Source organism: Chrysochloris asiatica, unplaced genomic scaffold, assembly GCF_000296735.1.
Source record: "Chrysochloris asiatica unplaced genomic scaffold, ChrAsi1.0 scaffold00274, whole genome shotgun sequence".
Lineage (NCBI taxonomy): Eukaryota > Metazoa > Chordata > Mammalia > Afrosoricida > Chrysochloridae > Chrysochloris > Chrysochloris asiatica.
In genome coordinates this window covers 3907955-3932633 of record NW_006408792.1, presented here as the reverse complement: position 1 = coordinate 3932633, position 24679 = coordinate 3907955, and the positions used below count along the sequence as shown (strand labels likewise).

The following is a 24679-nucleotide window of genomic DNA, read 5'->3' as shown; positions in this document are numbered from 1 at the left end:
TGATGTTTATAGATCACCACAGTTTATTTAGGAGTCATGCTAACAATGTGGCTAAGCAAAGGTCAGCAGTTCAAACGCACCAGACACTTTGAGGAAGAAAGATGAGGCAGAGAAAGATGAGATTTACAGCCTTTGAAACCCTATGGGACAGTTCTACTATCTTAAAGGTTTGTTATTACTATGAGCAAAAAATAAAAACAACCCACTGTCACCGAGTCCTTTCCCATTTCCTAACAACCTTGTATAGGGATTCTGTGGCTGTAAATCTTCTTGGGAGCAGACAGCCTCAACTTTCTTCACTGGAATGGCTGGTGGGTCTGAGGTGCTGACCTTGTGGTTAACTGTCTGGTATTTAACAAACATCCTTAGGAAAAAAAAAACTTATTGACTGCCTCTAATAATCTGTCAATGGGGCAGTAATATGGACTATAATATGAAGGGCAATGTTAATATTTATCACATTTACAAATACATTTCCTCTTTGATCCAGAAATTCTTTTCTGATAATCTGAGAACTGCAAGGTGTGTAGGTGTGGCTCAGAGTCACCACTAGCTTCTTGTAGTTCTGGTACAGTAGAACCAAAAAGGCCTCTTCAATTCGCAGCAACCTCTCTTTAGCCCCCAGGCACAGGAACAAAGTAGGACCAGCCTTGCATGCTGTAGGCTACAAAGGCTCACAGGTCCATGGAGTATATGGGAATGCCCCTTTTAGTTCCTAGAGGAAAACAAATACCTTCCCTCAAGCATTTTATCTGTGCTCCAAACCATTTCCAGTAATCTCTATCAAAGCTAACAATGCTCACAGAAGCAAGTGAAGAAATCAAAGGGCATTTTGCATAGGACAAAACTGTGGTCTAAAACTTTCTCTTTGAAGTGTTACAAACAAAGATGTTACTTTGATGACCAAGGTGTGCTTGACCCAAGCCAATAACCTCATATGCATGCATGCATGCATGCAAAAAAAAAAAAAAAAAAATGAATGAAAAGGGAAGGTGGAAGCAGGATTGCTACATTTTAATTGTTTTGTGTTTAATTGAAAACACCTGGGCTCCTACACCAACTAAATTAGTATTGGAGGAAGTACAGTCCTATGCTCCTTGTAAGTGATGATGGGGGACACTTCCTGTTAATTCTGGAGTTCTGGTGTGGCGCTGTTAGATAAGCACTAGATCACAAGGTCGGTTTGAACAGCAAGGTTGGCGGTTCAAACTCACTAGTCGCTCCTTGGAAACCCTAAACAGGGATGGCACTTAGCAACAATAATTGGTCTTAACTGATGATATTTTGGAAGTCATCAGTTAAAACCAATTACTAGAAAAGACATCATGCTTGAGAAAGAGTCAGCTAAACCCAGAGAGCTCTGGTAGCGTAGTGGTTACGAATCGGGCTGCGAACCTTAAGGTCGGTGGTTCGAAACTACAAGCCGCTCTGCGGGATAAAGATGAGGCTTTCTACTCCCGTAAAGATTTACACCCTCGGAAACCCTGTACAGGGTCGCTATGGGTCGAAACCGACTCTCCGGCACTTAACAACAACAACAAACCCAGAGAAGCCCTCCATGAGACGACTGACCTGTTGGCTGCAACAACGGGCTCAAACACATCGAGGACTGTGAAGATGGCGCAGGAACAGGCGGCATGCTTCCTTCTGTTACACCAAGAATCAGAGTTCACCATGAGCCAGAGTCGACTAGGATTTCCTACTCAGAAACTAACAAGAGTGCTGTACTTTCTTTCCTGTGCTAAGAAATGAAACATTTCCTTAAAAACAACCACCAAAGTGGAGGGTGGTAACTAAGTCTCAGTTCCCTTTAATAATTTCTACATTGAAGTCTCATAGACGAGCTACCTAAAACCAACAAAACAAAACAAAACCCATTGCCACCTAGTCGATTTACTCATAGAGTCCATGTATAGGGTTTCTGAGACTGTAATGTTTACAGGAGCTGCTAGCCCCATCTTGCTCCTGCGAGGCAGCTGGTGGGCTCCAAACGTCAACCATTAGCAGTCTAACGCTTAGCCCAGAACTCATAGACATGCTAGGGAGACTTCAAATGGCACAATTTTAATTATAACACCCCAGGGTTCACCATAAGGGAAGCTTTTAGTTTGTAAACTTCAAGAGTTTATTCATTGGAAAACAGGTCACGTCAGAAGAAGAGAAAAATGGAGGCAGGATCAGGTTGGGTCTGGAAAATGGGGCTAAGGCTTGGGGAAAATGCGGAAAAGAAAGTCACTTCTCTCTGTTTGAGGCAGGGAATCAAACAGAAAACAGAGTCTCTGGCACCGCAGCCTGGCCGCAGGGACCGCGTGGTTTTCCCGCCCGCATAGGGGGCGGGGAAGGACCCGGATGGTACCACCCCTGCAGCTCGGGCCCCCCCCACCGTCGGAGAATCCCAGCGCGGGGAGGAGATTCCCGGTACTCCGTATCTTGATTGGCTCGTCTTCGTAGGCTCTTTCTCAAGATTGGACTATCCCAGCGCCAGTCACAAAGGGTCGCCGGTCTTTCAGATTGTTGTTAGAAGGAGGCAGCGTCGACGTCTGATTAGACTCGCGGCGTTTTATCCGCTATCGGTACGCTTTTTCTTCCGCGCTTGGAACCTATCTACGGCTTCTCCTGCCGCGGGGCCTGGAAGGAGGCGTATCTAGACGACTCGAGAACGATCCGGGGCGCTCAGAGCACCCCTCGCTGCCCCATTCAGCGCCATGTCCTGGATGTTCAAGAGGTGAAGCGGGTGGAGGGGTGGGGCTCGGGTTAACGGAGCGACGGCGTCCCCAGATGAACCTGACCTTGTCCGCAGCCCCTGTGCGATTTGTGCTGTTGTATTCGTTCTGCTGCTTGCTTCAGTGGTCGCAAAAGAAAGAACGGCATAGTTTTAGTTGGTGAGGGTAGGCTCCTCAGGCGAAGCTGGTGCTAGGGCCCTGGAGAATCTGTCATGGGCTGTGGGGGGCCGTGGGGGGCCCGGATGCGGGCCGTGCTCTAGTCAACAAAACACCCGTTGGATACGCACTGTGCGCAGGCTTTGTACTCGGCTTAGAGGGCCGACCAAGACAATCCCTGTCCCCAAGGAGATCTGATCAGGTTATGTGCCTGCAAGAAGGGCAAATACATATTTATAGAGGAGCCCATGTGGGGGGGGTGCTGCGTGATATGGGAGGAAAACGCAGGGCAAGGAGAGGGGGGCACTTCCTGGAGCCTCCCAGCCCCAACAGACTTCCCCTTTTCTAAATTGGCGTACATACCCATATCCTGAGGGCCACCAGGATGGGGCCCGAACCCGTGGAGAGGGACCGAACCCATGGAGAGGGGCCGGTTTGATGTATCCAAACGGATTCCCAGGATGATGTGGTTTGGATTCCTGGGTGAGATATGGGGGCGGGGGGGGGTGTATTTCCTGGGGAAACTGAAGTATCTCTGGATTATGATAATCCAGAGGTGGAAAGTACTATCTTTAAATATAGAAACTTCATGTTTCATAGTTCCATTTGTGCCAGTCTTACTGGAATTTGACACATAAACGTCCTTACAAACATCATATATATTTCGGTTTATATAGATTGATTATCCCTAGGAAAGAGATTTGTGAACATTTAGTGTTTTTTGTGGTTTCAGTACCTTGGTGGGTGATGGTGAATGAGGTAGGATTGAGCAGGTAGGGTTCTTGGGAACCCTCACCACCCCAATTCCTGGTATGATCAGGGTGTTGATGTTCAGTGCCTTCAAATGGGTTCGGACCCATAGCAACTCTGCATAGGGTTACCTATGCAGCTGGTGGGTTTGAACCTACTTTACTGTCCAGAGCATTATCCGGTAGTGAGTGCCACACCAGGGTAGCTATGCTTAATCTGTCTTTAGTGGTTTAACAGTAACCACCTTCAGGTAAGGTTTCCTATGCAGTGCAAATAAGGTGGCCTATGAATACTGATGTGATCTTTGAGAAGTACCTGGTTAAATATTGTATAGTTTTTCATTGACTTTCTTGTTTGTTCTAAAATAGAGATCCTGTTTGGAAGTACTTGCAGACTGTCCAATATGGAGTCCATGGAAATTTTTCACGCCTTTCATATCCTACTTTCTTTCCTCGTTTTGAATTTCAAGATATTATCCCTCCAGATGACTTTCTAACTAGTGATGAAGAGCTGGATTCTGTTTTATTTGGAACTTTAAGAGGTCATGTGGTTGGACTACGCTATTACACTGGAGTAGTGAGTATAGTAGTAGATATTTACTTAAATTTTGATGTGTTTATGGTGTTAGCTAGAAAATAAAAGAAACTAGAAGATAGAATATGTAGTTAATAGTTGTTTTTACTAAGTAATCAAATATATTCAGGCAAAAGATAACATGCTTGAACTACTTTTACCTAATATTGTCTCTTACAAAGTACTTTTACCTGCGCTGTCTCATTTATCTCTGCAGTAACTTAGAGTAGATAGGACATCTACTGTCCTCTTTTATAACTGAAGAATTGACTCTCAGAAAGGTTAAACCCTTTGCCCAAACCACACAGATACTTAATGTTAGTATTTGGGAAATGATTTCTAAGTCTTGCTTTCTCATTTTCTGCACTTAGAATTCTGTACTTTAATTTTGGAAGACAAGATCCAACTAGATAGTGTTACCTAGTTTTAAATGCTTTTTTTTTTCATTCTTGTAATAATCTTTCTGTCGCCTACCTTTTCTTTTTCCCTATCTTTTTGTATTTCTGTATTCTCTACATTGTGTGTGTGTATGCTGAACTCTCAGGAGAGAATTAGAAAACATAACTCTATTAAATCTTTTAATTCCATTTTTCCATGAACTTTTTACAGCCCCTTTTTATAACTTTCTATGTTCTCTTTGTTATGATGATTTAATATGCTTCTACATTAATCTAATTTTAATTTATTATGAAAAATATCAAACAAGTTTGCAAGAATAATACAAGGAGTCCACCCTGAGATTTTATTGACTATTCTGGAGTGTGTTTTAACCCTTTCGTGACCCATGGAGCATACAAGGGGTCTTCAAAAGGTTTGTGGAAAAATGGAGTTGAAAGACGATGGAATTATTCCATGAACTTTTAGAAGCTCCTCGTATAGTGCCCACTTACATTTCCCACTTCTGGGGTTTAGTGGTAAGCTCCTATCCCACTTTTAGTGTGTACTGCTATCAGCATGACATTTATGTTCCACTATCAATATCTATGTTGTTGTTGTTAGGTGTCATCGAGTCGGCACTGACCCAGAGTGACCTTATGCACAGCAGAAGGAAACACTGCTCGAACCTGGGCCAACCTCACTACTGTTGCCACGCTTGAATCTATTGATGCTGCCACTTGGCCAGTTCATCTCATTGGGGTCATCCTTTTTTTCTCTGACCCTCCACCTTACCAAACATTATCTATAGTACCTAAAAAAAATTTTTTTATTCTTGTTTCTTTCAAAATACCTTTTATTACTGAAAACACATGACTTTAAAAAAAAAAAAGACAAAATAATTTTGTCTTGAAAAGGTTAACTTGAAATTGTTTATAAGGGGGAGCAAGTGTGCATAGATTCTTATTTAGCCTTACAAGACCACAGGAGAAACTGCCTGAAAGGATTAACTATCAGAAACTTGGGGAGTAGTTCTACTCTATCTTGTGAGGTCACACTTGGAATTGAAATTGACTCAGTAGCAGTGGGTTTTAGTGCAGAGACTTTGCCAATGCTTTTCTTAGGTTTAAACTTCTCAGATCATTATTTGGTTGTCTGAATCGTTCCAAAGGAGATTTCTTGGGCAGAAATGTCAGGTTCTGGATTTATTTATGCCTGCTCTCCCATATTTGGATACTTTTCAAATCATTCTGTGGTTTTCTGAAAGGTATTTTCTAGGAAATACTATGTTGTTGTTATTGTTAGGTGCTATTAAGTCGGTATCGACTCATAGTGACCCTGTGCATGACAGAACAAAACACTGCCTGGTCCTGGGCCAACCTCATAGTCATTGCTGTTTGAGCCCATTAATGCTGCCACTTTGACAATTCATCTCTCTGGGGCTTTTCCTCTTTTTCTCCGACCCCCCACCTTACCAAACATGATACGCTTCTCCAGTGACTGGTCCCTCCTGACAATATGTCTGAAATATGAGTGATGAAGTCTGGCCATACTGGCTTCCAAGGAGCTCTCTGGCCACACTTCTTCCAACACAGATTTATTTGTTCTTTTGACAGCCCATGGTATTTTTCAGTATTCTTCTCTAGCACCATAACTCAAGTACATCAATTCTACGTTCTTGCTTATTCACTGTCTAACTTTCTCATGCATATGAGGTTATTGAAAATACCATGGCTTGGGTCAGGCGTAACTTAGTCTTCAAGCTGACATCTTTGCTCTTCAACACTTTAAAGAGGTCTTATGCAGCAGATAAGCCTAATGCAATACGTCATTTGATGTCTTGACGGCAGCTTCCTTGAATATTGATTGAATCCAAGCAAAATGAGGAATTTCCCAACTTCAATCTTTTCTCTGTTGATAAGAATGTTGCTTACTGGTCCAGTGGTGAGGATTTTTGTTTTCTTTACATTGAGATGCAATCCATACTGAAGGGTGTAGTCTTTGATCTTTATCAGTAAATATTTCAAGTCCTCTTCATTTTCAGCAAGCAAGGTTGTATCTGCATATCACAGGTTGCTAATGAGTCTTCTTCTAATCCTGATGCCACATTTTTCTTTTTATAACCCAGTTTCTCAGATTATTTGTTCAGCATACTGGTTGAATAAGTATGGTGAAAGAATACAACCCTGTTGCATACCTTTCCTAATTTTAAACCATTTGGTGTTCCCTTTCTCTGTTGGAACAACTGCTTCTTGGTCTGTGTACAGCTTCCTCATGAGCACAATTAATTGTTCCGGAATACTCCTTTTTTGCAATGTTGTCCATAGCTTGTTATGATCCACACAATTAAAAGCCTTTGTGTAGTCAATAAAGCACAGGTAAACATCTTTCTGGTGTTCTCTGCTTTCAGCCAAAAACATGGATATGTGACGTCAGTAATGATATCCCTCTTTCTACATTCTCTTCTGAATTTGGCATGGACCTCTGGAAATTCTCTGTCAGTGTATGGTTGCAGCTGTTTCTGTATTACTTTTATAAAACTGTATTTCTATGGGATATCAGTGATATTGTCTTGATTTCTGCATTCCGTTCAGTCACCTCTCTTTGGAATGGTCACAAATACGGATCTCTTCCAATCAGTTGGCCAGGTAGTTGTCTTCCTAATTCTTGGCATAGATGAGTGAATGCATTCAGTGCCGCCTCACTTTGTTGAATGATTTCAGTTTGCATTCCATCAATTCGCAGTGCCTTGTTTTTTGCCAGTGTCTTCAGTGCACCTTGTACTTCTTCCTTCAGGATCATTGTTTCTTTTTCTTTTTTTCCTTTAAGTTTTTATTATGGATTGAGTGAAAGTTAACACTGCAGATCATCAATTTTACATTCAACAAATCACACAACTTGTTTCATTACAGTGATATATTCCCCTCCATATACCATCCATTAACAGTATTTCTCTCTATTCTCTTTAGCTCTTTTTTAATAAAAAAAAAACAACTAAAAAACACTCAGGCTTATATAATAATTTATACCACCAAAGGGCAAATTCTGCAAGTCTATATCATGGCCAGAATCTCTTAGTCCCTCTCTTTCCATGAATCTAGAGTCCTCAGCCACTGCTCCTCTCCATGTCCCCATCTCTGCCTCCATTTCTGGTGTCACTGCTTCTCTGGATAAGGCCCAATATTCCGCTTGTGCTCTTCTTCCTTGATGGTCCTTGGATCCTTTGTTTCTGGACAGTAAGATTAAGTGCTCCCCCATTTTTGTTACAAAACTTCTACCTTTACAATTGTGACAGTTGCAGTTAGTCACGATAACAATTACTACTGAATCCTGAGAATCTTATCCCCATCTCTTAACCAGACCCATCTAGACAAGATGACAACTATTCTGTGGGAACTCTTTCGTCCCCCACACACTCTTAAGTTAAACTCCCTCTTGAAACCTTGTAAGCCACTCACTTTGTGCCTTGATCACCCTCTCATTTTAGGTAGCCAGTGTCTAAGTTGCCTGTCACTCTCTACCCTGGATACAGAGGGGATAGCATTGATACTTGATGTGAAGACTCCTTCCTTCTCTGTTGGTATATAGAGTAACTACTTCCATGAGTATAGGTCAGTTTCATCAAATTGTAGCAATTTACCCTTGTGTCCTTTATCAAAAACTTTTTTTTTTTTTTTTTGTAATCTTCCTCTAGTTGAGTTCTGATTATCAAGCCATTGAGGCTAGGACAAATGGGTACTATCTGCAAATTTGGGTGTTTTTGTGCCTCTCCCTCACTTGATATCAGCTGGATGCTTCACTCTCAGCTCTAGCCCTCTGTGGCTATGTCCTTGTCCATGGGCTCTGGTGTCCCCAGGTGTCACCACACATTGGACCAGCAGCCCTTCCTCTTCTCTCTCTCATCTTGAGGTCAACGGGGGTGGATGGACCATGGTTGAACTCAGCCCATTTCTTCATTGCTGCCTTTCCCCCTCTTCTACTCACCAGTAGACCAACATGGTTGATAGCAAGCTTGCATGCCTGCTCATGTGTTCTCCTAGAGTTTCAGTCTTAGAGGGGAGTTTGTCCTAAAGGAACTTGATGTTTGTCTTGATGGCTTCCCAGTGAACAGCTTGCTTATTCTTGTAGTAGCCAGTCATAGTGATATTTTTTGTTTTGGATTTTTCCTGATGATCTTTCTTTGAAGATGTATCTTCTGTCACTCTAGCTGTTCCAGGCTGGTCTGCTTGTCCTTACTAGTGGGAATGTCCCATCTCAGGGTTCTGGATGGGACTCAGGATTCTACCTAATATCTTATACTCTAAAAAGGCTCTGCAGGAGGCCTGTTTCCACTGGACACGTTCTAGTCCTTTTAGGGATTCCAGTCAGTTACAGGCTGAAGATGGGCTTACAAGTTTTCTGTAATCATATTTCCCTTCTATACCACTCAAGTATCTATTTTACTATAGTAGGCAAGGGAAACCAATACTTGTAAGGCAGTCAAGCATCTTCCTATTATTTTCTCTCTTCAAACTATGCCTAAATCACTGTATCAGAGACCTGTTGTTCCATGGTTAAGCATTCGTCACTATTTACCACTGTCCCACTTAGCCCATGCAAATCTGTCTCAGTGTTCCCCTGTCTACCTTGTTATTCCACCTCTTCACCCTTCTTGTATTGCCTTCCCCAGCACCCGAAGTATGATGTGTCTGCCTTTACCCTGTGCTCTACTATCTCTTCACTCCACCTCTCCTGAAACCCCAACCCCAACCCCACCGTTGTGGTTACCTTATATTCCATTAACTTTTCCCTCCATTTAAGACAGTCCATTTTATCCTGTAATCTACCTGACCTTCCCACCACCTAGATCTCTGGTCCTCTGTGTTTACCTTCTTTCACACTGTACTTGTTTTGTTCATAGATTGACCTCCTAGGTCCTCTGAATTTGTTCTTATACTTTTATGCTGTTCTCGACTCTTTCATTTGTCGATTGAATTCCGGGTGATGCTGACACATACGTCTCAATCTTTGTTGTCTGTTCTTGTTGGTTCTCTGTCCACAGAACTCCTTTTAGAATGTTTTTCATAGCAGGGTTGGCTTTGGCAAAATCCCTTAGCTCCTGTTTATCCTGGATGTTTTGATTACACCATCATATTTGATTGACCGCTTTGCTGGGTAGAGGATTCTTGGTTGGCAGTTTTTTTCTTTCAGGGGTTTATATATGTCTCCCCATTGCCTTCTTGCCTGCATGGTTTCTGTTGAGAAATCCAAGCTTAGTCTGATTTGCTTGCCATTGTATGTTACACTTCATTTTTCCCTAGCTGCCTTCAGGATTCTACCCTTGTCTTTGGTTTTAGAGAGCTTGATTATTATGTGTCTTGGTGTTTTTCTTTTAGGATCTATCCTTCCTAGGGTTCGTTGGATGCTTATGTTTTCGATTTTCAGGATGTTAGGGAAATTTTCTTCCAGAAGTTCTTGAGCTATCTCCTCTGTGGACTTGTGTGATTCTTCCTATTCCAGAATGCCTATAATTCTTAAGTTATTCCTGTTCATGTTGTCCAACATGAATCTAAACCTTCTTCAGATTTTTTTTTTCTGTCTGTTCTTCTACCTTAGTGGTATTGAGAGATTTATCTTCCAACTCACTAGTCTGGCTTCCACCTCTTCAATTCTACTCCTTTGCCCTTTTGGTGTATTGTACATTTGTGATATTCTATTATTAATCATTTGAACCTCTTTCTGTAGGTTTTGAATTGTTTCCAATGCTGTATCTATGTTATTTGATTGTTCCTGTAGTGCTTTCCTGACTTCTTCCTTATTTTTCTCAACTCCATTAGTATAGTGTTTTGATACATTTTATAATCATTTTTCTGAATTCCTTCTCAGGCATTTCCAAAGCATTTCCTCCTTCCAGTATGGAGTATAGCCCTACCTCCAGCTCATTTGTCTCAGTTACTTCATCTGGTTTCTGAACATGTGCTTGATATGGTCATCTGTTCTATTTTTTGGGTATATCCAGTGGTTGTCTGTGACCTTAAAACTTAGATGGGTGTGTGTTTTGGTAATTTTTGTGCTTTCTGATTGCCTCCAGGTATATGTGATCAGGAGATGGGCTTCCCTTTTCACTCTTCTTCCCTGAGATATTTCAAGATGCCACTGTTGGTTGTTAAGACATAACTCAGGATTTAATTTTCAGCATGTTTCCTTTTTAGTGTGACTGTTCTGCTCCGCAACCTCTGTTCAGGCCTTTTTCTTAGTGATAAACAGTTCATGACTGGCTGTAGCCGTTTTGCACTTACGATTGGTTTTAAGTGGAAACTATCCTTTAAATTTTGAGGAAATCTGTGCACATGTGTAACAGATCCCTCTGGGGGTAGGGTTGGGGTGTCCTCTTGCTCAGGTACCCCCCTCTAATCACCAAAATGGAAGTGTGCAGACAGTGGGAGCCCAATAAACAGATAAGAAAAAAATAACGTCCACACCTTTATCTCTGTGGTTCTGTCAGGTGTCCGTGGCTGCTCTGATCCTTCCTCGGTCAGTCTTGCCCAAGATGGTGGCTCCGGAAGCAAGTGGTTCATAGTTCTGGGATCCCCCCTCTGAGCCTGCTTGGTCGGATATTCGGTGTTGTTGCTGACGGAACTCCTCACTGCACTTCCACCCGATCTGACATCTTGTTTGTTCTCTCAGGATTATTGTCCCTTGATCACATGTTACCTCTTGAAATGATTGAACAACGACCATTTCCTTTTGGTACATTGTTGTTGTTAAGTGCTGTCGAGTTGGTTCTGACCCATACACTGTGTAGGGTTTCCAAGCAGCAGCTGGTGAGCTTGAACCGGTGACCTTGCAGTCCAAATGGTTTTGCAGTCTGCCTCATTAACCCATAGCGTAATACTAAGACTCCTCCCTTTGGTATGTTGTTGTGAAGTGCCATCAAGTCGTTTCCCACCCACAGGGTTTCCGAGGAGCAGCTGGTGAGCTTGAACTGCCTACCTTGCAGTTCAAACGGCTTTGCAGTCTGGCGTATTTACCCACAGCACCACTTCAGGACTCCTCTTTTTGATATAGTGACTGTGTATTCCTTCCATCTTCTTTTGATGCTTTCTGCATCTTTGAATACTTTACGCAGACAATCCATAAATACCGCAAGCCAAGGCTTGGGTTTTTTCTACAGTTCCTCATGTTGAGGAATGCTGAGCATTCCTTTTGGTTTTCTAACTCCAGGTTTTTGCACATTTTGTTATAATGTTTGACTTTGTCTTCTTGAGTTGACCTTTGGAATTCTCTATTTAGCTTTTGTACTGCCTCACTTTTTCCATTTGCTTTAGCTTCTCTACGCTGGCGAACAAGTTTCAGAGTCTTTTTTTGTCATCCATTTTGTTCTTTTCCTTCTTTCTTGTGTCTTTAGTGACCTTTTGCTTTCTTCCTGTTTGATGTTCTTGATGTCATCCCACAACTCTTCAGGTCTTAAGTCTTTAGTGTCTAATATATCAAATCTATTCTTCAGGTGATCTCAAAATTCGGGTGGGATATATTTGAGGTTATATGTTGGCTCTTGTATAGTTGTTTTCAGTTTTTTTCAGCTTCCGTCTTAATTTGCATATGAGCAATTAATATTCTGTTCCACAATCTGCCCATGGCCTTGTTTTGGCTGATGATATGGAGCTTTTCCACTGTCACTTTCCACAGACGTAGTCAATTTGATTTCTATGTATTTCATCTGGTGAGGTCCATGTTTACAGTTGTCTTTTATGTTGTTTAAAAAAGGTATTTGAAATGAACAAATCATGGTCTTGCAGAATTCTATCATTCAATCTCCAGCATCATTTCTATCACCAAGGCTGTATTTTCCAACGACTGATCCTTCCTTTGTTTCCTTCCTTTGCATTCCAATCGCCAGTAATTATGAATACATCTTGATTGCGTGTTTGATAATTTCTTTTCATTTTGAGTTGTGCCCCATCAGCAAATGAAGGTCTTTAGGGCTTTACTCCATCTGCGTCATCAGGGTCAACTCTACTTTTAGGAGCCAGCTCTTCCTCAGTCACATTTTGAGTGCCTTCCAACCTGAGGGGCTCATTTTCCATCTGAGTGTTTTTAGTACTATACATAAAGTTTTCATTGACTAAATATTTGGAAGTAGTCAGTTTCTCTTTCTTCCTAGTCTGTCTTCATCTGGAAGCTCATCTGAAACCTGCCCACCATGGGTTACCTTACTGATTTTTCAAATAACCTATGGCATAGCTTCCAGAATCACAGCAACACACAAGCCATCACAGTATGACAAACTGACAGATGAGAGGTGGAGGAAATTCAATAGGAAGGAACAATATTTCCTGAGTTTTTAATAAGTTCATAATTATGGCCTTTATGCTTTATAATTATGGCCTTTATACTTTTCTCCCTGTTACTTGGTTGTTGTGTGCCATTTAGTCGGTTCCAACTCACAGTGACCCTTTACCAAAGGATATTTTTTCCTTATCTTGGAAGTTCCGGTATTAATGTAGGGTGTATCTTAGTATTGACTTTTTTAGTAAGTTCAAATTTTCTTTTATTTCAGGAAATTATTTGTAGCTTTAGTTTTAAATGTTTGTTTTGTTTCAGAGTTTTAGTTCAAGTGCCCGTCTTTCTATATACTAGACTTCGCCTGACTATGTCTGTTACTTCATATGAAATTCTTTTTATAATTTTTCTTTACATCAGTATTTCCCTTAACCATGTTTATTACAGGTCTATTCACTTGTCTTATTTTTCATTAGTCTTCAATTCTGTTGTTTTTTTCCACCTAATTATTTCATAAATTTTATTAGTTTTTATTTCATATCATTTTTGTACTTTTCCTATTTCTGATTTGTGCTAATTTTTCAAAATTTGTAGTCCTATCGACATTACTTGAAGCCATGGTAAAATATTAGAGAATGACTTTCTTTATTAGTGATCTTAGCATAAGCATTATTTGATCTTAGAACAATTGCTATGACTTTGGCAAACTAATAAAAATGTGGCAGACCAATTAAAAATCAAAGTTTAATTTTTTTATTTTAAAATTCATACTCATTTTATAAGCAGTAAATGTTCATTATTTTTAAAATGGCTTAAAGAAAAAGCATTAAAACACCCTAAAACCTTCCATCCAGAACCGTAATGTATTCACTTCGGTGTTTCTGCCACATGTTTCTCTGAGGACATGCATGTATGTTGTAATCAAATTGTGAATTAATTTATTAGATCATTTTATACTACAGCAGTTACCTTTTTTCTCTTAGGTCAAATACAAACAGACTTGCAAGTTGAGTATTTTAAGATACTGTCAGACTGGTCAAATAATAATTCTTTGGGAATGAGACTTCTTAATTGTGAAAAAAAACTAAAAGAAAACATTAGTAATTCAACAACTTTAACATGTTTAACTCAGTGACATTGATCACATTCATCTGGTTATGCATCCAATTTCTAATATCCTTTTCTAAACCATAACATCACCATGAACAGCAATTCAATGCCTGGGTGTGAGACTTATAAAGAAATGTTTCCATTTTGCTGCCTCTGGTGCCTGTCAGGCTACATCAGATGTGCTTATTGTTGTGTGACATCAAGTCAGTTCTGACTCATAGGGACTGTGTATAGGATTTCTGCAACTGGCTGGTGGGTGTGAATTACCTACCCGTGGTTACCAGTCCAGTGCTTATCCTTCAGTGCCATGCCACATCAGAAGTGCTCATGGGCTTTTATTCTAAAACATTGCTATGTAGCTGGACAGGAGTGGGTAGGGTTAGGGCACTAATAATTTAGTTGTTTTTTCTTGAATTAATACTTAGCAGATTTCTGCAAGCCTTTTGCTAGTTTCCAGGGTTCTAAAAAAGTGATTCTGGCATTTTTGCCAATTTCTGTTGCTTTTATGGAAGAGAGAATTCTTGGAAGTCTTTCAATAGTTGTTTCCCTTGGACAACTTTCATTTTTTTAGCTTTTTATTATAAACTGGGTGGAGGTTTACAAAGCAAATCACTTTTCCATTCTCCAGTTCATACCCATTTTGCTTCATGTTTCTAATTGCAATCCCCTCAATGTAACATAACTTATCACACTTCCTCTCTGTGTTTCGCATTGTTCCCATTCCTCTTTTCCGGTTCCTGCCTTCTGAACTTTGTTCTTTGACAAATGCTGCCCTTTTGATCTCAAATGGTTGGTTATTCTAAGGAATATGTACTTCCCTAGTGTTATCATTCAACTTACAGATATGTGTATTGTTTGGTTAAAACTTGAGCCATGAGGGTGAGTTTAGTTCTAGGCCTGAGCAAACTACAAAGGGCCATAGTCTCTGGGATTCGAAAAGTCTCTCTCCGACTAGTCAGCTTGATCTATATAAGCCTGTTTTATTTTTATGTTTTTGAGTTTTCTACATTTTGCTCCCACTCTATCCAGGACCTTCTAATGTGATTTCTTTTAGAGCATTTGATTTTCGTAGCCGAGCACCATTTAGTTCAGGTCTCAGGATTGTGGAAGCTGAGCTTTGTATAGTTTATTAGTCCATTGGACTAATTATCTCCTTCGGTCTTGGAATTTCTTCACTGTTCTTTGCTCTGTATGGACTTAGGGCAACTTTTAATCAAGTGAAATTAGAGAATAGCATGAGTTAAAGGCTGAATGTAATTTTCTTATTCCAGTTCCTCCTTGTCTTCTAATTTAATGCCCTTTTTCACTTTTAAGATTTTGGAAAACTAAGACTGAGTAAGCAGATTGCCTAGGTTCAAATCCCAGCTCTAATAACTTTTTAACCATGAGCAAGTTATTTAACCTTTTTGTCCTTTAATTCTTCATCTGTAAAATGGGGATAATTATAGTTCTTGCCCTACAAGTTGTTCTGATTAGTCAATCCATATAATGTACACTTGATCCTGAACATTGCTGGAGTTAGGGGTACCTACCTGCCCTCACAATCATATCCACTCACAACTTTTGACTCCCCCAAAACTTTACTACTAATAGCCTTTTATTGGCCAGAAGCCTTGATGATAACATAAACGGTTGATTAATAACATATTTTGTGTGTTTATATGTATTATATAAAAAGAGGCCTTGGTAGCATAGGGGATTATGAGTTGGGTTACTAATTGCAAGGTCAGCAGTTTGACTCTAACACTTGCTCTGCAGGAGAAAGATAATGCTTTCTGCTTCAGTAAAGATTTACAGCCTTGGCTGTAAATTCATGTACAGGGTTGCTATGAGGCGGAATCGACTCAGTGGCGCATCACCACCACCACCACTGTGTTACATATCTCACTCACATAAAAGCTGCATTTTCAATACAAGATAAAAAGATATCTTACAAAATGCAAGGTTTTATACACTGCTGTCATAACTGCAGTGTCAGTTCCACGAATATCCTTTTCCTTTATTATAATGGTCTTTATGCTGGATTTATCTTAGAAATGGAAGGCAACCGCAACTGTAGACCTCAATATCTGGTACATGTCAAGCAATTCAACAGTTTTTTGTAACGTCATGACTTACTGCTTCTTAGAAGCACTTACAGCATTACTAGTGCCACTTCCCATGGATCCCATGGTGTTATTTAAGGTTTATGGTATGGCACTAAACAATGAAAAATTCATGAGAATTGTGAGAGATCACTTGTAACTGTGATAAGCAATTTACCAGAGAGGTGAACTTTTCACGCAGAGATAATTGCATCATTCAGCATTAAAAAAATAATTGCGGTATTTAAGTGGACCTGTGCAATTCAAACTTGAGTTTAAGGGTCACCTGTATTTAGAACATTACTTATCTTATGGTATGCACTCAGTTGCTTACTTTTTACAAGTTGTGATATTAGAAATTTTAAATAGTGTGAAATCTGTGAGTTTAGACTTGGCTGTATCTTTTAGATATCAGAAATATCTTAACTTCTCAATGAGTGTAAATTAGAAAAGAATTACAAAAAGTTATTATAAAATATATTCTTTAATTTTTCAGTACTTTGAGTTTAAGAAAATATACTTTTAAAATGAGCAGTATTTAATATTGATATTAAGTACCTTGGAGTCGGTTCCAACTCAGTGACCCTGCCTGCACAGGGTTTCCGAGACTGTAAATCTTTATGGGAGCAGAAAGCCTCATCTTTCTCTCGGGAAACCTCTGGTAGTTTCGAACTGCTGACATTGAGCTTGGCAGCCTGACTCGTAACCACTATGCTACCAAAGCTCCTTAATATTTAATAGTAAGCATTAAAAAATAAATACAAATCACAGATAAAATATGAAATAAAACAATAATGTTTATTCATTATTTTTATTAGGTTAATAATAATGAAATGGTTGCTTTACAACGAGAGCCTAATAATGCCTATGATAAGAATGCGATTAAAGTAAACAACGTGAATGGAAATCAGGTTGGCCACGTAAAGAAAGATCTGGCAGCTGCTTTGGCCTATATCATGGACAACAAGTTGGCACAAGTTGAAGGGTAATGTGCACTGAGAGTTTAGTTTTAATAACTGAGTTGGTAGTTACCTTTGAACTTGTTTAAGACTCCTTTCTAGAGCCTATGTAGGCACCCTAAAACAGTTTTTAAATTGTGGTATATATAACAAACCTTAACTATTTCAATGTTTTTTTACATGTACAATTTAGTGACATTATTTTCATGTTATGTAACCAGTACCACCTGAGAATTGTTACATCTTTATACTAAAAGTTTTCATTTCCTGTCATCTCACTTTCCAACTCCAGTCATCAAATAGGTATCCTCACTTTTCTAATGAAATACAGATTCTCATTGGTATGTTAGGAAATCCATATGTTTCTCAAAGGCTTTGGCCATGTAGGTCTTGGAGTCTTAGATGTTTTCAAATCAGAGGTTGTAAACTGGTAGCCTGTGATTAGATGTAGCCGAGTTTCACTTTGTATAGTTTTTTTTTTAATTGAAAACATTTAATTCTAATATTCAAATATTAAGTATTTCCCAATTTATGCATATTAAGCTTTTAAAAAATACAATCAATTATAAAGATTTTCTTTTAACAACTGGACATCTGTCAATTCTGGCCCCACATTTCAGTATAGTACCAGTTGACTGGAGCTCTGTGTAGCAGCTGTTTCTTTAGATGGGCATACACTTTATAGTTTCACTACAATTTTTTTTTTCTCTGAAACTTCCATCCTTTTTTCAGTTACTTTTATTCTTTCAATATTTGTGTTTGTGATTTAACATTAAATATTTAGATTATTTAGCATGTGAAAATAAGACTTTAGAATATAAATGCTTAGCTTTGTCTTCCATTGTTTTTTCCTTTTTAAAATTCATCAAATTTTTACGGTATTGAGAATAAACTTATAATGATTCCTGGACCAGAAATTGTTGTGAAGCATTTCCCATTTTCCTAGCAAAATTGGTTTGCTGTCACTGACTTACCAAAGTGCTATTCTCTCAAATTGTTTTGCTTTTTATATAATCTTTGTCACTGGATGCCCTTGTGTTTTAAATCCTCTGTAGATCCCACCTTCTCACTTTCTTGTGTCATTCTGTTATTAAAAACCAGTCTTCTGATTATTTTTTATTCTATTTCATGTGCTCTTCTCTCCCCCACCTTTTTCTGGGCTGCCCCGTTTACATTTTTACATTATTTTCATGCAGAATTTGAATGGATCCACTTAGATTCTGAATGGAGGTTAAAAAACAAAACAAAAACATCTAATTTTTCATTTTTTCTTCTCCTAAATCTAATAGGGTAGTTCCTTTTGGTGCAAACAATGCTTTTACCATGCCTTTGCATATGGCTTTCTGGGGAAAAGAAGAAAATAGGAAAGCAGTGTTAGATCAGTTGAAGAAACATGGATTTAAATTGCTTCCTCCACCAAAATGTAAGTTTAGGGTTTAATTTACTATTATTTTGACATTAGAAGACACAGTGACATTATAAAACAGTTATCATGTTTGGTAAGGTGGAGGGTCAAAGAAAAAGAGGAAGACCCCCAGCAAGATGGATTGGCAGAATGGCAGCAACAGTGGGTTCAAGCATGGCAACAATTGTGAGGGTTGGCCCAGGACTGGGCAGTGTTTCATTCTGTTGTACATGGGGTTGCTGTGAGTCGGTACCAACTCGCTGGCACCTAACAACACCAACAAGGAAAGCCCTGGTTTATTTTTTTAATACTTTATTTTCAAATAATTAAAGGTTCACAGGAAGTTGCACACCTACTACAAAAAATGTGCAGGGAGGTGACTCATGTATCCTTTACTCTATTTCTTTTAGTAGTTGTTTTTGTTGTTAAGTACTGTGGAGTTGGTTCCGACTCATAGTGACCCTGCACAGGGTTTGCGAGGCTGCAAATCTTTATGGGAGCAGACAGCCTCATCTTTCTCCCGTGGACCAGCTGGTAGTTTCGAACTGCTGACCTGAGATTAGCGGCCTGATTTGTAACCACTACGCGACCAGAGCTCATTTTAGTAGTTGTTGTTGTTGTTATGTGCCATCGAGTCGGTTCCGACCCATAGCGACCCTGTATAGGGTTTCCATAGTAGCACTTGAAAATACTGAATTTGGAACTTTTTTTTTGATAAATTGTAGACAAGCAGAAAAGAATTATTTGGCAAGAATTTGCTTAGATAATGTAGTTATTTTAACAATTAGATGATTTAGGGTTTAGCATTTTAATAAGAAACATTAAGGAAGTTTTTAATGTTTGTTTACACGAGTTTAAAAGCTGTGATTTAAAAAAAAAAACCTATTTCATTTGTTAATTTTAATGTTTTCATTTTGTAAATTAATAGCTTTGGGATTCTCTTTGGAAAGTAGTTGGGGCTCTGGAAGAGCAGGACCAAGCTATAGTATGCCGGTTCATGCTGCAGTACAGATGACAACTGAACAGGTGTGCTTCTCTTATTTTTTAATCTAAATGTGCATTGTAAATATTGTAAATTGATATTTTAAAGAAAAATGTATATACTAATATTAATGTTCTTCATTTATGTTGCTAAGTTACATGAGCATATTGTAGAAAACATGGAATATGTTTATGGACACATGTATTAGTTTGTAAATATTTATGTAAAAAGAAAACAGTGACAACATATTCCATACACACTTATTTGTACATACATAAAGACATGATTATACATGACATGTTTTTTATATCTGAAAGTTTTATAACATAAAAATGAAATTTCTAAGTATTTATTAAAAAAATTAAATCTTAAAACTTATTCCTCATTATAAGGTTGCCGATGCAATGCTGAAAAATTTAATTTCAAATCTTTGGTGTTGCTCTATAGTTTTAATTTGTCTAATTTATAATCCAAGATACCATTATGCTGAGACGGACACATGGTATGCACTGAAAACAGATGTCTTAAAATAATGTAATCAGTCTACAAATAATGAAAAAAATTACATGCCTTCGGTTACCTATTAGTGTTTTTGTCTTTTGGCATGGTGCTGTAGGATCAGCTTTAGGCTGATGATTCAAATTTACCAGCTACTCTTTGGAAATCCTATATAGGGTCGCTACAAGGCAGAATTGACTTGATGACACATAACAGCAATAGTTTTTTTTAAAAAATTTCTGAGTTGTTGTTAAAAGGTCTTGAACCTATTTCTGGTTGGCAAACCTTAAGTTCTAATTTTTAAAACCCATTGCCATCGAGTCATTCATATTAATGTATAGAAGTAGCTATAACATATGCTGCCGTTAAGAACTAACTAAATTATCCCCCCCAAAAAGCCAAAACACAGAGGGCATAGAAGCAAATACTGTTGAGTGGTGATACACGAAAGAGATTGTAATCATTGCAGTGAACCGATAAGTGTAAAACCGATGTTATCCCATGTAAACTATCACTCAATTCACAATAAAAACTTTAAAAAAAAAACATAGCTAACTAAATCATCCTAACATCTTTTAGCACATGGTAAGTTTTTATTGCAATAATAAAGACTGGGAATTTCATTTACTTGAAAAAGATTTAAATTAATATGGTAGGATATACCAAAATGGTTTGAGTATCACTAATGGGATTATAATTTTAATGACAAAAGGAACCTTAGAATTAAATTGAGTTTATCCCTTGACATTTCAACATACAGATACACTGCTTTTAAATGATTTTGACTTATAGTTTACCCAGTATGACTGAATAGTTCCACAGTTTCTGAGGCTGCAATCTTTAATGGAAGCAGATTTGCCTCACCTTTCTCCCACAGATAGTGGATTAGAATCTCTGGCCTTTGGATTAGTGCGATTGTTTGAATACAAAACCAATTAAAACACCTTAACTTACTGCACCACCATGGCTCCTTCATTTCAAGATACAATGTCATAAAGGTTTTACAAGTCTTATCCAAATTTATATTTGTTATTGTTAGTGACTTCGTGTCGGTTCCAACTGATAGCAACCCTATGGGTTTCTGAGGAGTGGCTGGTGAGCTTGAACCACTGACCTTGCTGTTCAAACTGACTTTGCAATCTAGGGCATTAATCCATAATACCACACCAGGATTTATAATTCTGTTTTGTATCATTTATGCTGCCACCATTTTACCTCTTAATGCCTGAAACAACCTATTCAGTCTGCTTTCAATGATCAATATAGTATCCCAAAGAAAATTTTGTTTCAATTTGGTGTTATCTCTTAGTAACATTGTTTAAAATCACTCAAATAAGTGTAATTTTAACTTTAATTGATTTATTCTTTATTGTAGCTTAAAACAGAATTTGATAAATTGTTTGAAGATTTAAAAGAAGATGATAAAACTCATGAAATGGAACCATCTGAGGTATTGAGGCATACTTTTCTATTTAAAACTATTTAGAAATTTAAAATTTGCTGTTAATTTATACATTTTCTTTTATAAGGTCAACTTTGTTTTTTTCAGATTCTGCAGCTAGACAAAGATTTTAACTATATTTTTATTTATAAGATTTCTTATATTTATAGGCTATTGAAACACCATTACTTCCACATCAAAAGCAAGCACTAATGTGGATGGTTTCACGGGAAAACAGTGAAGAACTTCCACCATTCTGGGAACAGAGAAATGACTTATACTATAACACAATAACAAATTTTTCTGAGAAGGATCGACCAGAAAATGTCCATGGAGGAATTTTAGCTGATGATATGGGTTTGGTAATTTTTTTTTTTTTTTTTCCTATTTGGGACTAGACTAATCTTGCAGTTTTTTTCCCTATGGTTTTCATTTGTAATAATGCTTGAACTATGTGTTTGGGTTATTTTGTTTCTGAGATTTGGTTAAGGTACAGTTAAAATAACTGTATAACAGTAATGATATAAATAAACATGTATTTAAAAACTTTTTTTAACTCTTTCAAATTCAGGTACACCTGTCTTTCATTTCATGAGTATTTAAAATTACAGGACAATCTTAGATGAAATCGGGGTTCTATTCTCTAACAAATATTGTGATATACGGAATATGAAATGTATCTATTTATGATTCCTTATACCAGCAGGTTGTCTATTTTTTCTGTTTCAAACTTGTTTGTACTCTTAAAATTTAATGAAGACCACAATGAGCTTTTGTCTTTGTAGGTTATATATATCAATGTTTACTCTATTAGTAAGGAAAACAATCTTAAAGAAGCATTTATTATTGTATTTAAAATAACAGTAACAAAAACATTATTTGTTAAGAAATAACACCTTTTTAAATGAAAAACAAAATGAGTTCCCAAAAGCTATTTTAGTGAGAAGTGTAGCCACATTGATGGGCTTCCCATAGTGTATGTACTATGTTCCATTAAAATTCATTGGTATCTTGAATTTGAATAATTATTTTATACATGCTTGATTTTGTACCATTGTTGTAGTTGTTAAGTGCCATCAAGTTAATTCTGACCCATAGTGACCCTGTCTAGGGTTTCTAAGGAGCAGCTGGTGAGCTTGAACCACCATCCTTGCAGTTCAAACAACTTTGCAGTCTGATGCATCAGCCCTCAGCACCACACCAGGACTGACTGGTACCATTAGGCATTGCTTATTTGGAAACTGTTGATTTGTTAATATTGCCATTGATCTTATATTCAAGAAAAGTATTTCCATTTTAGGAAGTGCTACATTTATAGGGATGAATATAAGTTTCCAATATTTTCATTTTCTCTTGAAAGCTCAAGTCATTTTCGTTGAAGGTATGACTCTCACTTTGCTTATTGCTAAGGAAATGTGTGCTATGCACTCAGTTATGAATAACCATAGTTAGACAATTTTTGAAGTGCTACAGGGTGTTACTGATAGCGTAGTGGTTACGAATCAGGCTGTGAACTACAAGATCAGCAGTTCGAAACTGCTAGCTGTTCCACAGGAGAAAGATGAGGCTTTCTGCTCCCATAAAGATTTATAGCCTCGGAAACCCTCTACAGGGTTCACTAAGAGTCAGAACTGACTCCACGGCACATAAACACCAACTACCACCAGAGGGTGTTACGTGGAAAATGTGGCTAGTTGCTTGCAACTTTCTCCTGTGGAGCGGCTGGTGGGTTTGAGTCACCCACTTACGGTTTTGCAGTCCTGTGCTTATCCTAAATAGCCACCAAGGTCCCTTATAACAAGTGGTGGTGGTGGTGGTGGTTGTGTGCTATGGAGTCAGTTCTGAGGCTTTAAGTCTTTAAGGCAGGTGAAAGCTTCATCTTTCTTCGACTGAGCAGCTGGTGCATTCAAACAGCTGACCGTGTGGTTAATAACCCAATGTGTTACCAGGGTACAGAGTTTATTTTAGTGCAAAAAAATTTTGAAATCCGTGCATAATATAGTATGTAGTTTCCATGAACTTTTTGAAGGTCCCTTGTATGCTAACAACCTGTAGGGCATTTCTACAATGTCCTATACTCAGAGTCCACTCAGTGACAATAGTTTGGTTTTCTCCTTCTTAATGTTATGAAAATAACTTTTGAGCAAAGGATTCTGTGGATCCCCAGAAGTTCTCGAACCACACTTTCAGAACTGCTTTATACTGCTTAAATATTAACAGACACTTCTTTTTTTTTAAAGCTTTTATTATAAATTCAGTGATAGTTTACACTGCAGAAAACTGGTTTTACACTCAACCACTTGCACTTTGCTTCATTGCAATGATTACAATCCCCTACATGTAACGTCATCCAACTGTATTTGCCTCTGTTCCCTCCCCTTTCTCCCTTGATATATGCAAAAACACGCAAGAATATACAATCGTTAATACCACAAAAGAGCATATTTTATAAGCCAGGCTCCTGCCCGTCAGCACACAGCCTTTCTGTTTCCATGAGTCTAGAGTTCTCAGCTGTTGTAGCTCTCTTTGTCATCACTTCTGCCACTGTCTTGTCGTGTCAACTGCTTCTCTGGTTAGGATCTCATGTTTCTGCTCTTCTCTCTTGATGGTCCTAGGGTCCTCTCTTCCTGGAATGCAAGGTTAACTATGCCCCACTTTTTGTTACAAAACTTCTACCTTTACAGTTGTGACAATTGCAGTTAATCATAACAAATACTCACTGTTTAATTAAAAAAAAAAAAAAATCCTATCCCCATCTCCTTTCACCATATCCATCTAGACAAAATGAAAACTGTCACGTAAACCTGAGTAGGGGTGATGGGAGATTAGAAAAAAAGAAAGACACAAGGCGCAAAATGAAATAGTAAAGTTGGGACCAGGTGGGACACAGCACTCTGATGGAGATACTGTGGCACCTACCTAAGTTTAGAATGCTTATTATATCAAAGGAGAGTGCTGGGGGCAGGGAAAAGAATAACATTTGGTGTTATTGATGCATGCAATAAGTGGGAATTTATCAGAGGAATGTAGTTGCTAGGGAAACAGATAGGGCAGCTAGATGTTTTTGCAGACTAAACTGAAGGCTATGGCTGCAAACAAGGAAAGACTGTACAAATTCCTTGTTTTCTGAGGCAGGCTTTGCAAGTTCCTCAGGGGCAGCTGACCGGGGACCATCTTGGTTTTCTAGACCACAACTGGTTAGTTGCAGTCCTTTGTTAAACTTCCCCTAAGTCTGAGACCTTAAGTTTAGTTGCTCCCAACAGAAAACTATTCAATGGGGTGTCTACCTTTGCCTTCCCTTGCTCTGAAACTAAACTTCCCCTTGGAAACTTGTAAGCCAGCTACTTAGTGTCTTTGTAGC

General features: G+C 38.4%; 1 protein-coding gene across 1 annotated transcript in view; it reads left to right on the top strand.

Moving 5' to 3' along the window:
- The first annotated feature begins 2487 nt into the window (after nucleotides 1-2487).
- The window catches only part of HLTF (helicase-like transcription factor), a 94602-nt gene continuing 72410 nt past the window's right edge, over nucleotides 2488-24679 (top strand). The window contains exons 1-7 of the mRNA XM_006874398.1: nucleotides 2488-2725; nucleotides 3998-4205; nucleotides 16852-17018; nucleotides 18282-18415; nucleotides 19326-19423; nucleotides 21253-21327; nucleotides 21489-21680. Coding sequence (XP_006874460.1) covers nucleotides 2706-2725; nucleotides 3998-4205; nucleotides 16852-17018; nucleotides 18282-18415; nucleotides 19326-19423; nucleotides 21253-21327; nucleotides 21489-21680 — 894 coding nt within the window. The 5' untranslated portion in view covers nucleotides 2488-2705. The remainder of the gene's footprint in view (nucleotides 2726-3997; nucleotides 4206-16851; nucleotides 17019-18281; nucleotides 18416-19325; nucleotides 19424-21252; nucleotides 21328-21488; nucleotides 21681-24679) is intronic.